This window comes from Nyctereutes procyonoides, unplaced genomic scaffold (assembly GCF_905146905.1).
Source record: "Nyctereutes procyonoides isolate TBG_1078 unplaced genomic scaffold, NYPRO_anot_genome, whole genome shotgun sequence".
NCBI lineage: Eukaryota > Metazoa > Chordata > Mammalia > Carnivora > Canidae > Nyctereutes > Nyctereutes procyonoides.
In genome coordinates this window covers 21,472,861-21,487,366 of record NW_026575082.1, presented here as the reverse complement: position 1 = coordinate 21,487,366, position 14,506 = coordinate 21,472,861, and the positions used below count along the sequence as shown (strand labels likewise).

Here is a 14,506-nt window from a genome sequence, read left to right as displayed (position 1 = left end):
CTCCTCTCAAAGGATTCCTCTGGACCCAGATCAGAGGCTCCCTTTCCTGTGGTCTCATCTTGTCTGAGACTCATGGTGTCAAAACATACACTCAACTGTGTACTATTTCAGATTTCCAGACTCCAGAACCATTTCTTATTTGAGAAAATTTCAGTTGGGTAGGGTCAGATAGACGTGAGCCAGGCTGTAGGAGGCTCACAGTGGATTCTGTTTGATCTCAGGACATCTCCATAGTCACCCTACGGCAGACCCTGGTCCGGTCACCCACATCAAACCTCATTTTCAATCTGGCTAAGCCAAAATAAATGAGGCTTTCCCTTAGCTCATAAGGACCCAATGAAAGTCTGAACCTAGATTTTGTTTTATTATCATAATTCCAGTTATTTTCCTCTGCCACAGGAAGAATTGTCCTATCTAATCTCAAAAACTTTAGGATCATATTTCCCTCAGGTTCAAATTTGAGTTAAAACCTACCATTTAGGGGCACCTGGGTGGCTTAGTGGGTTAAGAATCTGCCTTTGGCTCAGGTCATGACCCCGGGGACCTGGGGTCAAGCCCAGCATCAGGCTCCCTGCTCAGAGGGGAGTCTGCTTCTCCCTCTCCTTCTGTTCCTCCCCTGCTCATGTTCTTTCTCTCAAATAAATAAATAAAATCATTAAAAAACAAAAACAAAGCCCTATCATTTAGTTACCTCTTCTTCATGTATTAAACTCTTTACTTGAATTTAAAACAGGATGTTTTGGCTTTTTATAGAACTAATTACATTTTTGGCTATGGCCATAATTTTCAGCATCTTGATGAAATATTTGGTTTATCTTTTAAGTGGTCATATCTCAAACTTTGTGGGGTTTTTTAAAAATATTTTATTTATTTATTCATGAGAGACACAGAGAGAGAGGCAGAGACACAGGCAGAGGGAGAAGCAGGCTCCACGCAGGGAGCCCGACGTGGGACTCGATCCCAGGACCCCGGGATCACAACCTAAGCCAAAGGCAGACGCTCAACCATTGAGCCACCAAGTGCCCCTAAATTTGGGGTTTTGGGGATTTATTTATTGAGGGAAGAGGAGGGACAGATGGAAGAGAGAGAAAGAGAAAGAGAGAGAATCCTAAGCAGAGTCCACACGGAGCCTGACATTAGGCTCAATCTCATGACCTTGAGTTCATGACCTGACCTGAAATCAAGAATCAGATGCTTAACTGACTGCACCACCCAGGGACCCCTAAATTTTGGGTTAATTTTCGCAGATTTATTGGAGTATAATAATTTTCGCAGATTTATTGGAGTATAATTGATATTTACAAACTGTGCATATTTATTGTACACAATTTGATAAGTTTGGACATATGCATATATACATGAAACCAGCACCACGATTAAGGTAATATAACCTATAAAAGGGGTAATTTAAACAGCATTTCCTTTACATGAAATTTGGCTCAATCTTAGGATCTGTTGGATCTTTGCAGATTGATAACAACAACCGGCATTTTTAAAGCGCTGACTCCTGACCCTCCACTCTTCTGTACTTCTCTGTGGATAATCTCTTGAATACTCACAGCCACACCATAAAGTTGGTACTTTTATCATCTCCGCTTTAGAATGAGAAAATTGAGAAACAGTGACCTTAAATAACATATTTGGGTTATGCATAGTCATCTATTATCACATAACACATTACCTCCAAAATGTAACAACTTACAACAATCACTCATTTTCTCATCATCTTCTGTTGTGCCCACAGGTTTGCAGCATGTCCTCAAGACACGACTCCTGGCTTCGCCCAGGATGAGTGATCTAAAAGAGAGAGAGAGAGAGAGAGGACAATCTTTTTCTTTTATGTCTTTTTTTTTTCACATCGGAAAACGAATTTTAATGAATGCTTTCACAAAACAATGTCATTCAGAGAACAAAGTTTTGAGGTTTTTTTTTAAATTTCCTGCTTAAATTCAATTTAATTAACATATACTGTATTATTAGTGTCAGAGGTAGAATTTAGTAACTCATTATATGCATATAATACCCAGTGCTCATTATATCCAGGGCCCTCCTTAGTGTCCATCACCCAGTTACCCCATCTCCCTCCCACCTCCAACAACTCGTCTGTGTCCTGTAACTAAGAGTCTCTTATGGTTTTCCTCCCTCTCTGCTTTTACATTATTTTATTATTTCTTCCCTTTCCTATATGTTCATCTGTTTTGTTTCTTAAATTCCACTTAGGAGTGAAGTCATATGGTATTTGTCTTTCACTAACTTATTTTTCTTAGCATAATACCTTCTAGTTCTATGCGTGTTGTTGCAAATGGCGAGATTTCCTTCTTTCCGATGGCTGAGTAATATTCCATTGTATCCACCGTGTCTTCTCTGTCTGTCCATCTGTTGCTGGACATCTGACTTTTGTCTTTTGTGGCTACTGTTTGTGGACACTGCTGCTTATAAACATTGTTGTGAAGTTGCCCTTTCGAATCACTATGTTTGTAGCCTTTGAATAAATAATAAATTGCTGGGTTGTGGGGCAGTTCTATTTTTAACTTTTTGAGGAACCTCAATGCTGTTTTCCAGAGCGGCTGTACCAATTTGCACTTCACCGACAATGTAAGAGGGTTCCCCTTTCTCCACATCTTTGCCAACATCTGCTGTTTCTTGAATTGTTCATTGTAGCCATTCTGACCTGTGTGAGGTGGAATCCCAGTGTGGTTTTGATTCGCATTTCCCTGATGCCAAGTGATATTGAGCATTTTTTCATGTGTCTGTTGTCCATTTGTATATTTTCTTTGTTACCTGAATTTGGAAGTGGAATTTCTTCTGCATTTGTGCTGCATTCCATTGGTCACCAGACCAACCCTGGTGAAGTGTGGCAGGGAAATCCACAAGGATGTGAATACCATGCAGTGGGACCCAATCAGAGGCATCTCAGATACTGGTTCTAACATGTACTCACTACCAAGTGCCAGAGCTAGATCATGAACCCAGACGGTTTGACCTCATTGCTTGGGCTCTTATTACCATAATGTTGAGAATCATTGCAGAACACACATTTGTGAATGCTCAGACTTTTCCTAAGGGGTACTTTGGTGGAGTTTGTGGATATTCCATGACAACTACTTGAAGAACACCTGTAAATGTGAAGGAGATAAAAATATTTATCAAGGGCATTAGACACTAAATATCCAAAGAGTCCAGATGATATACAGGTCATTGCAGAAAAGACATGATAAGGAGAGGCAGAATGAGAAATCATTTAACTTAAATTCTTTTCACTTCAAAATATTACCTTTGCTTTTATTTTTCTGCTGCTCTGCTCCCCTTTGACATATCTCTAGACTTTGTCAAGTACCATGTTGAGATACCTACAGAGGACTTTATTTCTTAAAATTGTAGCTTAAAAAAAGAAATCTCTACTTTAGATTTCCTATAGGTTGCATTTAGTGCCAACATTTTTAAGAATGTTGTAAAAGCTTTCCAATATCAATGTGCCCTGTTCAAAGAGCTAAGTAATTTGGTGAGGGAATTTCTTCTTGAAAAATCTTTGTGCATCAGTGTGAGATATAAATTCAATTGTCAGCAAGCTGTGTTAGAGCAGATTTCTTGTCATATTTGGCCACAGTGCAAAGATTTATTGAAAATTCTTGATGATATCAGTTTCTGAGTTGTTTTACATAAACATAGCAGTGTAGTGAATGCTTTGAACTGTAGTGTGAGAGAGAAAGAAATAGAGAGAGAGTGTGTGTGTGTGGGGGGGGGGGTTGGCTCTCAAAACTGACATGTAGGAGAAAAATACCAAAAGGCATTTTAATATGTAGTATTGTATCCAACTTACTTTAGAATGATTATTTCTTCAACAACTGTCTTATAAGTAGGTGTAGACTTCTGTGCCCTTTTAGAAATGAATCATGTATAAAATTCTTCAAAAACAAAGCTTTGGAATACAGACTATTCTATTTCATGTCAGGGAATGGAACAATGGGAATTGTTGAGATGCAGAAACATACAATAGATTTATTATTTTTTAAAGAACTTTTTTTATTTGCGAGCCGTTTGTACCCAGGTCAGTAGTGAAAATGCAAAACTTAGAAAGGAAAATTTCTTTCTTCAGTAATGAAAGACTTAGAACTGGAATATAGATGCAGTCTCTTGGGTTCTTTTAGTTCTCTGATTTTATATTCTGTGACTTGCCAAATTGTTTTATGTTTCTCCATTCAAGTTTATTCAGCTCCAACCAGGAGATATTTAGGCAATTCTTTTTCTAAATGTATTATAAAATATTGGTTAAGTTCAAATAATAACATTGATAAAAAATGTGCACAATTTGTAGGGTGGGTGCCTTCTATATCTAAGGGAACTATCATTGTCACATTTATTTATGGGTAAAAATTGTCAACACAAAGACAGCTTTACAATCTGGCAATCAACATTAAAGACTATGCATTGATCCCATTTGATCAATAAGATGGGTAAAATCATTAAATTGACTGCCTGGGAGATTGAGAGTTTAAGTTTTCTGAATATAGACATTATGTTATCATATGGCTCTGACTTAGAAATGTTTTCAAGTCCATCATTATTACTATTATTACTATAGTAACTGTACACCCCAGGAAACTAAATGATACATCAAACCACTTAAAGAGTCTCCAGTGGGTTAAAATGACAGATTTCTAAATATTACTTCTAGAAAATCCTTCTGATTAACTCACTTGAAAAACATGAAGCATCTCTAGCACTGTAGTGTGAGAGATACAAAGACTACAAAATTATAACCTCTTTCTTTAAGGAATTTATAATCTTTTTAGCTGATATCTGGCTTGAATCTCTGATTCTTTTTCCAATTTTCCCTGTCATCTTCTTTTCTTTTCCTTTTTCTGGAGTCTGTTCATATGTTTGTTTATTCACAATTTACTCTTTATAAAATATCTTTATAAGACATTGTGCTACATAACACTTATTATCAAATTTTCATTCAATTCTTCCCAAAAATAATTTAGAAAACTTTGTAGCACCTCAAACATTTTGAATTTAGCATTTAAAACAGTTTGTTATAAATACCTGTGAAGGCTATATCTTTGGCATACCACTCTTATAAATAAATCCAAATGCATAGAAATACCATAGCAATTTGATATCCACCATCATCCATTTACAAAATGCATAAGAAAGCTTCTGTTTAATGGAGGAAAATTTACACGTTTCTCTTTGAACTAGTACCTACAGTTCACTTTCCCAACAGAATAATTAGAAATGTCATCTATCTTTATCTTTTATTGATCATATATCTTATTTCTTTGCAATACAATATGTTTATAAACTGAAATTATTTGTCTATTATTATAAACTTATGTGAGCATAAGTTTATGTTTAACTGCTGGATTTTTTTTTCTTTGGTATTCAGTTAACATTATAATTAGTACCTCTGCACAATAGTGTATAAAATAAGATTTTATTAGAATTTTATCATTTAATGACAAGAATGAGGCTTTTTCTGTACAGTAATTGCATACATCTGTGGAAGAACATTACATTTTGCATAAATTCTATTCCAGTGTTTTATTTATCTGAACACTGAGAAACTTTGTTTGCGTATATGTGTGGGCGAGTGTTACAAAATGAGATTTTTATAGCAGTCACTCAATTTGAACTTCCAAAATTATGTGCTAAAATCATACTGTGAACTCTTATCTGAAGTTATTTTTTATAATATTTAATTAGCTTGATAGTGTCCTCTAATTATGCTGGAAGTAAAAATTTTAGAAACTGCCTGTCTTTTAAAAGTATTTGTTACTCATTCAAGTTACTTGCTTTCTCATTTTTAAGAGGTACATCTATAAAAAGCTTTACCAAGACTTACAGAGTAATTATAAAATACATCTGCAATTTTTTTCCACCAAGAGATACTTTATATAATACCGCATATTATGACAGGATTGGAAGCATTGAAATATCACTTACACTGTTACCGATATAATTTTTAAATGTTTTATTCTATTTAAATCTTTAGAATTTGTATTCAATTCATGAAAAACACCCATAATTTACCCTACTTAAAAGAGCTATTCCTTACTATGAAACCAATACTTTTTAAAATTATTTAATTAAAATGTCTTTACATTTCCAGGAGTATTGTAAATACACTGAAAAATAAATTCCAGAATGCAACTTCAAAATCTATTTTACTAAAAGCAGCCCTTTTGATTTAAAGTGCTGTATATTTAATGTAATTAAAAAATGTTTAAATCTATACGTTGTTTCTAACTAATTTAAAATAATGCACTATAATCTGTATCAATGCTGATGAAGTTACTTAAGTAAGAAGCATATGATAAAAAGAAAGGTTTTCCTTTGGTAAATGTGCATGCCCATTCATGTTAAACTCTGGTAATTGGTATTAGAATGTAATTAAATAAAAATAATGCATATAATAGAAATGGCATTTTTAATCTAATGGACAGAAATATACTGCAGAAGTTCATTCCAGTAGCTAGTTTATTTTTTTTAATTTTTTTCAGTAGCTAGTTTAAATTGTATTTTTTTGTTAATAAGAGGTAGGCAATACTAAACATTTTGTAAGATGATGTAGGTGAAGATAGACTACAATTAGAATAAATATTTTATAATGTGACATAATTTAATAGATATTGAATAATGGAATTGAATGATGCTCCATACACCTAGGAAATACATTATGGGTTTAAGCCAGTATCACTGAAAATGTTTGATATTCCCAGACAACATTAAGTTATATTAAAATTAATGTGTCACTAAACTGTACTGTTTTGCTATTGGAAGTCATTTTCTTTCCATTTAAATAAAAATCCTAAGTATGACGATTAAGACTATACCTTGCTTTTCTCTCTCCAGACTATCTCTCAAGAGCATCACATTCTTTCACAGAATTAACAGAACATTCCCATTTCTATAGCCCACTGTACACAATACATCCAGTTTCTGAACAACCCAACATTTCTAACACCATAGTTCTTGCTTTGGAGAAAGAAAGAGGCAAAAACAAAACAAAACAAAAACCAGGGAGCCTTAAGGTGGCTTTATGGTGGCCTGATATATTCTTTCTTTCTTTGAAATCCTGGGAAGTTTGAAATCTCAGGGTTATGCCTTATAGTAACCACTGGAGGAGTGAGCTGTCTTTTAAAGTAAGAAAGAGACTTTGTAGAAAGAGAGGCAAGTAAAGGGGCCAACACGGTACTAAGAAGAGCATGCATGGGTTTGAGATGTGAAACCTTAGCCCTTTCCTTTTCGGCTTGTTCTGTGGTTACATAAGATAAATAATAGTAATGACAACAATGTCTTTGTTTTTGCAGCTGTCGTGAGTGCCATCCCTGTGCCCACCCTGGAAAGTGCCCAGTACCCCGGAATCCTTCCGTCTCCCACATGTGGATACCCTCACCCGCAGTTTACCCTCCGGCCTGTGCCATTCCCTACACTGTCAGTGGACCGAGGTTTCGGAGCAGGAAAAAGTCAGTGTAATGCATTTTCCTTTCTTTTTACTATGAATAAGAACAAATGAATAATAACCAAGGATGTCTCGTTGAAAGTACAGCATTTTGACATTCTCATCTCTTGGAAAAACTGATTTGCCTCTGCCCTGGATCAGAACTGGGGCAGAGTCAGTCCTTTGGATCCTACCACATGCTTTTGGACTGATTCTCTGGGAGTCTCTCCCCGGAAACATTCCACAGACCATGTGGGAAGCTGTGGGAAACAAAGGTTAACTGGTTCAGTAAAGCAATGATATGACGGGTGCTTGTGTCAACAATTAATGTGTTCCGTCAACTAGGAAATTAATAAGCAAGTGACTGTTCTCCAACATATTCTTGTGTAAATGTCTGTTAGTCATATTTAGAGGTGTCTCATTGATTCCCGATGAACCAAAACTTAAATGAATGTTTTAGCTTTCTTTACTTAAATCATTAAGCAATATCTTCTGATTTTTAAGTAATAATTGTTGGAGAAAGGGATTTCCAAAGGAGTGTCTCCTTTGGTTTTGTTTATTTATCTTTCTGATTTTAATGAGATATGGCTGACATATAATATTGTGTAAATTTAAGACTTACAGGATGTTGACTGGTTATGCTTATGTAGTACAAAGTGATTACCACCGTAAACTTCTACAGTGCCCCGCTCATGCCACGTAATTGCCCTTTCTCTTTTGTGGTGAGAATGTTTTAAGTCTACTTTCTTAGCAACGTTCAAGTAAATAAAACAGTATTATGAGCTGTGATCATTATGCTGTACATTAGATGCCCAGAACTTCATCTTATTACTGAAAGTTGGTACTCTTTGACCAACATCGCTCTTTTTTTCCCTACCTCCCTGCCCTGGTGACCACAATTCTAGTCTCTATTTTTATGAGTTTGTCTTTTTTAGATTCTATGTATAAGTGATATCATATAATATTTGTCTTTCTATTCCTGAATTATTTCATTTAACATAATGCCCTCGAGGTCCATCCATATTGTTGCCAACAGCAAGGGGTCCTCTTTCTCATAGCTGAGTAATATTCCATTGCATATACGCCACATCTTCTTCATCCATACGTCGGTTGATGGATGCTTAAGTTGATTCCATGTCTTCACTATTGTGAATAATGCTCCAATGAGCATGGGAGCGTGTCTATGCCTTTAAGATACCGTTTTCATTTCCTTTGGGTAAATACCCAGAAGCGCCATTACTGGATTATATAGTAGTTCTGTTTTTATGTTTTTAGGAACCTTCATACTGATTTCCATAGTAGCTGTACCAGTTTACACTGTTGGAAACAGTGCACAAGGGTTTTCTTTTGTCCACATCCTTGCCAACATTTCTCTCATCTTTTTGATGATAGCCACTCTAACAGATATGAGGGGATATCTCATTGTGGTTTGATTTGCATTTCCCTGATAATTAGTAAGGTCAAATACCTTTTCCACATATTTGCTGACCATTTATATGTCTTCTTTGTTAAAAATGTGTATTCAGTTCTGCACCTTTTTTAATCCAATTTTCTTTCTATTGTATTGTGTGAATGTGTTACATATTTTGGATATTAATCCCTTGCCAGATATATGGTTTGCAAATATTTTTCCCATTCTGTAAATTGCTTTTCATTTTGTTGATGGTTTTCTTTTAGCTGTACAGGAACTTTTTAATTTGATGTAATCTCATTTGTTTATTTTTACTTTTGTTGTCTTTGCTTTTTGGTGTTAAATCCAAAAAGTTATTGCCGAAACCAATGTCAAGAATATTACCCCGTATTTTTTCGTCTAGGACTTTTATAGTTTCAGGTCTTTCTAATATAGTTTGAAATCAGGAAGTGTGATGCCTCCAGATTGCTCTTCTTTCTCTATCGATTTGGCTATTTGGGGTCTTTTCTGGTTCTGTGCATATTTTGGGATTGTTATATTTCTGTGAAAAATGCCATTGGAATTTTGATAGGGATTGCATTGATTCTGTAGATCACTTTGGTAGTATGGAGATTTTAACAATATTAATTCTTTCAAACAAAGAGCATGGAATATCTTTCCTTTTATTTATGTCTTCTTCAATTTCTTTCATCAACGTCTTACAGTTTTCAGTGTAAAGATCTTTTACCTCCTTGGTTAAATTTATTCCTAGGTGTTTTATTCTTTTTGACACAATTTTAAATTAGATATTTTTCTTAATTTCTCTTTCTGATAGTTCATTGGTAGCATCTATAAATGTAACTGATTTGTGTATATTGATTTTATATACTGAAAGTGGTATTTCATTTGTTCTAAGGAAAATGGGTATGGAGAGAGACTCTCAATCTATTATATACACCCTGGTGGTTTCTCTTATGCCATTTGACTTTTTTTTTTCTTCAAGCATAGCATTTTAAAATTGATTTTATGGCTTTCTTCTCTTAGTTAAGAACAGGTGACTCAGCAGCTCATGTGAGATAGGATGTTTTGTAATAGATAAGATGGTAACAGCAATAAAATATATTTGTGAGGTAAGCTATATTTTTTCCAACCCAACAGGGACCGCTCTAAGAAATCATAAATCGTCTAGATGTAGCAAGGTTAGAATTAAAAGGCATCAAAAATCTGCCAAGAGAGAATTAGATTTATTTTCTCTTTTCTCATGGCACATCATGTCTACAGAATAGAGTTGTGTGCAGAAACCCAAGGAAGAATAGTTTCCCAAACCGTATTGAAGAGAATTAAATCAGAAAGATGTGGGAAGTCCAGAAACCAAAAATTTTTAAATCCTAGGACAAGTAGGAAGGTGATTCCAGTCAAAGAATTCAGAACCCACAAGTCACTTCTTCATCTTCTGAAATGAACTCTCCCCAGCACAAAAGAAAGGATTATAGTTTTAGCTTAGTTTTTCCCTCATCGAATCACTATCTATTATTTTATTTTGATTTCACCCTATTCTCTGGCTTTAAAAGGAAGTGTGAGAAGAATATGTAGAATGACCTTTATCTCTTCACTACACAAGACCAAGTCAAGCCAAAGTTCACCATGTTTGTTTGTTTGTTTAAGGAGATGAACTATTTTATTTTATTCATGTTGTATTCTTGGAATTTCTTTTTCTCTTTTAAAGGCATAGTGTCCTGAGAACTCAGCATCCCATTTATTCTTTTCTTTCTCTCTTGATTTGTGCAACAGGCAAAACTGTCTCATTAAGTCATAGACATAATAATTCCAAAAGTTAAATTTTTAAATTTCAATGAAAAAGAAAATAATAAATGAGCTAGCATATTTTTTTTTCCTTTCCTCATTGGCCCAAATCAGTCCATGGAGAAGCTCAGTATCAATAGGATAGGGATGTATCCTCCATCCAACGTGAACTAGAGAATTCACAGGGAAAGGGAAGAAAGACTGCAGGTCTGGTGACTGGGTTGCGTGCGTCCTCTGCCTCAGGCACATGGGAGCTGGGGAAGGTGCTTTTAAGAAATAATAAAAGGAAAAAGATAAGAAAGTCTTTGGCAGTTTCCACCTCCTCAGATCCTCAAAGATTGCAAGGTTTTGACGATCTCATTAGGAATGTCTCCTTGCTGACCTTGGGGAGACCCAAGCCTGCTGAGAGCAAAGGCCCTCCTAGGCTCCAGGCTGCCACCACCCCAGGGGGGCCTTGTCTCACAGAGGCCCAGGCCTGAGGCTGCAGAAACCTGGGGCAGCCACCATCAAGAAGCCCCTCTCAGGGGCCAGAACTTCTTTGCCAGCGTGGATTCAAATGGAGACTGCATAACTAAAGCAGTTGCAGGTTTATATATATATAGCCTTTTCCCCCAAAAGTGATTTGTAGTTGTGTGTGCAGCACTTTGCCCTGATATGTGTGCTTTACAGTAAAAACCAAATCTAATATATTTTGAATAAATAAATAAATGAAAAAATTTTAAAAACACTGCTGGCCCTTTCTTCTTTCTTAATATTCTCTATTCCTTGGACTTCCAGCATAACAATTTCTCCCAATCTTTCATAATCTCTGAACTTTGATTTTAAAACCTGGTTCCATCACTATCTCTGGGTAACCTTGGGTAAGTTGTGAAGGGTGAATTGTAAACAAATAATAGATTACCATACACTGTCAGGACTTCATGTGTGTCACCATGTCTCATCTCAGAGTCTATGCAGATTTTTCTTTTTTTTTTTTTTCACAGTGGATGTATTTGTTTCTTAGGCTGCCATATTAAGGTACCATAAACGAGGTGCTTAAAAATGACAGAAATTTATTCTGTCCGTAAGAAGTTTATTCTCTCGTAGTTCTGGAGGCTAGAACTCCAAAATCAAGGTGTTGTAGGGTCCAGAGTCCCTAGAGTTGGATCCATCTTTGCCTCTTTCAGCTTCTCGTAGTCCCAGGCACCCTTTGGCTGTGGCACCATAACTCCAATATCTGCCTCCTTCACATGGCCGTCCTCTCTCTGCCTGAAGAGGTCTTATAGACCTAGACCTCTAAGGACATGAATATCCGGGGGCCAGAATGAATATGAATAGAATTGTGTCTCCTCACAAAATATGTTGAGGTTCTAACCTCCAATACCTGTGAATGCGACCCTATTTAGACATAGGAGCTTTTCATATGTTACCAGGTTAAGGTGAGTTCATGCTAAATCAGGATAGGCTCTAATCCAATATGTCTTGTATCCTTCTAAGAGTAGAAACTCAGACGTAAGAGGAGAAGATGGCCATGCGACAACAGAGGCAGAGACTGGAGTGATGCATGCACAAGCCAAAGAACAATAAATGAACTAGGATAAAAATGTGTTTTTATTTGTGGTTAGGTACGACAGATTTATTTATATCTGTGGTTAGAGTCCTCACTCTGGTGCAGGACTTTGATAGTGGAGCAGGCTGTGTATATGTGGAAGCAGAGATTATACTGGAAATCTCTGTACCTTTCACTCAGTTTTATGGTGAACCTAAAATTGCTCTTAAAAGATAAAGTCTATTAGAAATAAGTAAATGAATGAAATAAAGAGCAATTTAGTCTCTTTAGTAACATAAAATTTTGTTGATTTCTTTTGAAAGTAAGGATAATTAAATAAAAGGTAGTTAGTAACTATAATATATAATGTAAATATAAAATCTATAGTATAACTAGTATATAAAGTTATATAGGGGATTCCTAGAGAGTGCTTAGCTTAATTTTTGAACTTGATCTAAAATCAAAAGATATGGACATACCACTCCTGGCCAAGATTTCACAGATTTTTAAAATATATATTCAGTAATACATCAAGATATTGTTGAGTATGTACAGTGTAAAAGAAATAGGAACTAATATATGTTTCCACGTGATTACTTAGAAAAGGAAGAGAAATAAGCACCCTCTTTTCTAGGAAACCAAATAATCTCTAAATCACTGTCAGAACCAGTTAACTTCTAGCCATTCAGTATCGGTTTCTAAATGCCTTGGAGAACACTAAACATCCCTGTTCTTTCTCAAGCAGAAAACATTTCATGACTCTGGCTGGAGATGTCTTATTAGTTATCTTGAGAAACAACGAAAGTCACACAAAAAGAAAAATCTGTGCCCAGTGTGGAGACTCTCCTTCCTCCAAAGTTATCTGAAAGACCTTTGAGTTGCACAAGAAATGAATCACTAAAACTCTGCTCCCAAAGACCTGCTCCTTTCTGAAAGCCACAAATAAAGCTGAATTTCTCTCCTATCATAAGAAAAAGAAAGATCTAGGATATTGTACATTTCCACTACACACATTTGGTGACCCACTGATAAAGATTTATGTAGACCTGATGGCCAAACACCTCCTTTTCCTACTAATAAACTGTAGTTCTGCTCTTAGCTCAACAGGCAATCTGTCCCCAGGGAACAAGAAACAGTGCTACTATATTTTGAAAACTTCAACCAGTAGATAGTCTTGAGGTCCCATTTCTACAAGTCACTATAAACTTGGTGTGCCCATTTCTTCATCTTTGAAACAGGTAAAAAGTAGAGGTTAGATGATTTTTACCATTCCTTTCAGTTTGGGTATTGCTTTAGTGAGAAAGCTGGTCAACCTCACCCATGATATTTTTCTGTCCCAACCATCTCCCAAACTGGAAATCAAACAATAAATGGGACTTGGCCTAGATAGAATTACCAGCACAGTAGAGTCAATGACTTTCTCTCTAGGGTCTATGCAAAAATGCACACTTGGGGAGCTGAGTTCATTCAGGAATGTTGCACAATTGTTTGTTCTGAGATTAATGAGTGAATTGGGTTCCTAGAGTGTTCATGTCTCAAAGTCTTTGAACACAGATACTGGCATGCTATCTTTCTTTCAAATTCCACAATTTGAGGTAGAAGAAAAATCTTCATTTCCATTTTTGCAATATTTTTGCCAGTTGTTCTGTAGCAATTATTTATGTGTTGACATTAATTGGTATAAAGTGCCTTGAAATTTGACTCTGCTGTGTAATTGTACTCTATTTGTACAATGGATTCCCACTATTTCATCATTTGAAAACGAGGGCCCTGCCAGCACTTACTTGATTCTCACTCTGCTTTTTGAATTGCAAAAAGGCTGTGTTTTGTGGGCAAAGGGAGGTTTCCTTTGTTTTCCAAGCTCTGAAATACCGTGTCACTGAGCCAGTTTGTTTCACCTAGGTGTCCTGAAGCTGGCAGCTGAACTGGCAAATGGGTTTATCCGACATGAGGGCTTTTGTCCAGTGAAACTGTGGTTGTTGTGTTTAAGAGTTTTGGCTGCCTCAAAGGTCAACAAGTTCTGAAAAGAATCTTTTATTTTTTTATTTTTTTTGCTCCACATAAAATATAAGAATTGTGAATTATCTATGGAAAGAATCTGTACCTTGTATTAGATGTTAGGAAGCTTATCATTTTTCAACAAAACAGAAATAGTCCTTCATGGATTAGCAATGTGTTTAGTCTCCCATTCCCACCTAGCACATTAGATTAGGAACTTTCCTTTCTATTATGTATGGTACTAAGGTTTGATTTTGCCAAAAAGCTGGTCCATCTGTGTTGAGCTACCATTACTCAAGTGTGTTCCCACTGGGATTCATGGGGACCACCTGAAGACCTGGGG

The 14,506-nt window shown here is 35.9% G+C and overlaps 1 protein-coding gene across 1 annotated transcript in view; it reads left to right on the top strand.

The window, feature by feature from the left end:
• LOC129514498 (netrin receptor DCC) overlaps nucleotides 1-14,506 on the top strand; it is a gene marked incomplete at its 5' end in the record, with an annotated part of 702,567 nt that overhangs the window by 655,633 nt on the left and 32,428 nt on the right. Inside the window, one exon of the mRNA XM_055333118.1 lies at nucleotides 7,314-7,469. Coding sequence (XP_055189093.1) covers nucleotides 7,314-7,469 — 156 coding nt within the window. The remainder of the gene's footprint in view (nucleotides 1-7,313; nucleotides 7,470-14,506) is intronic.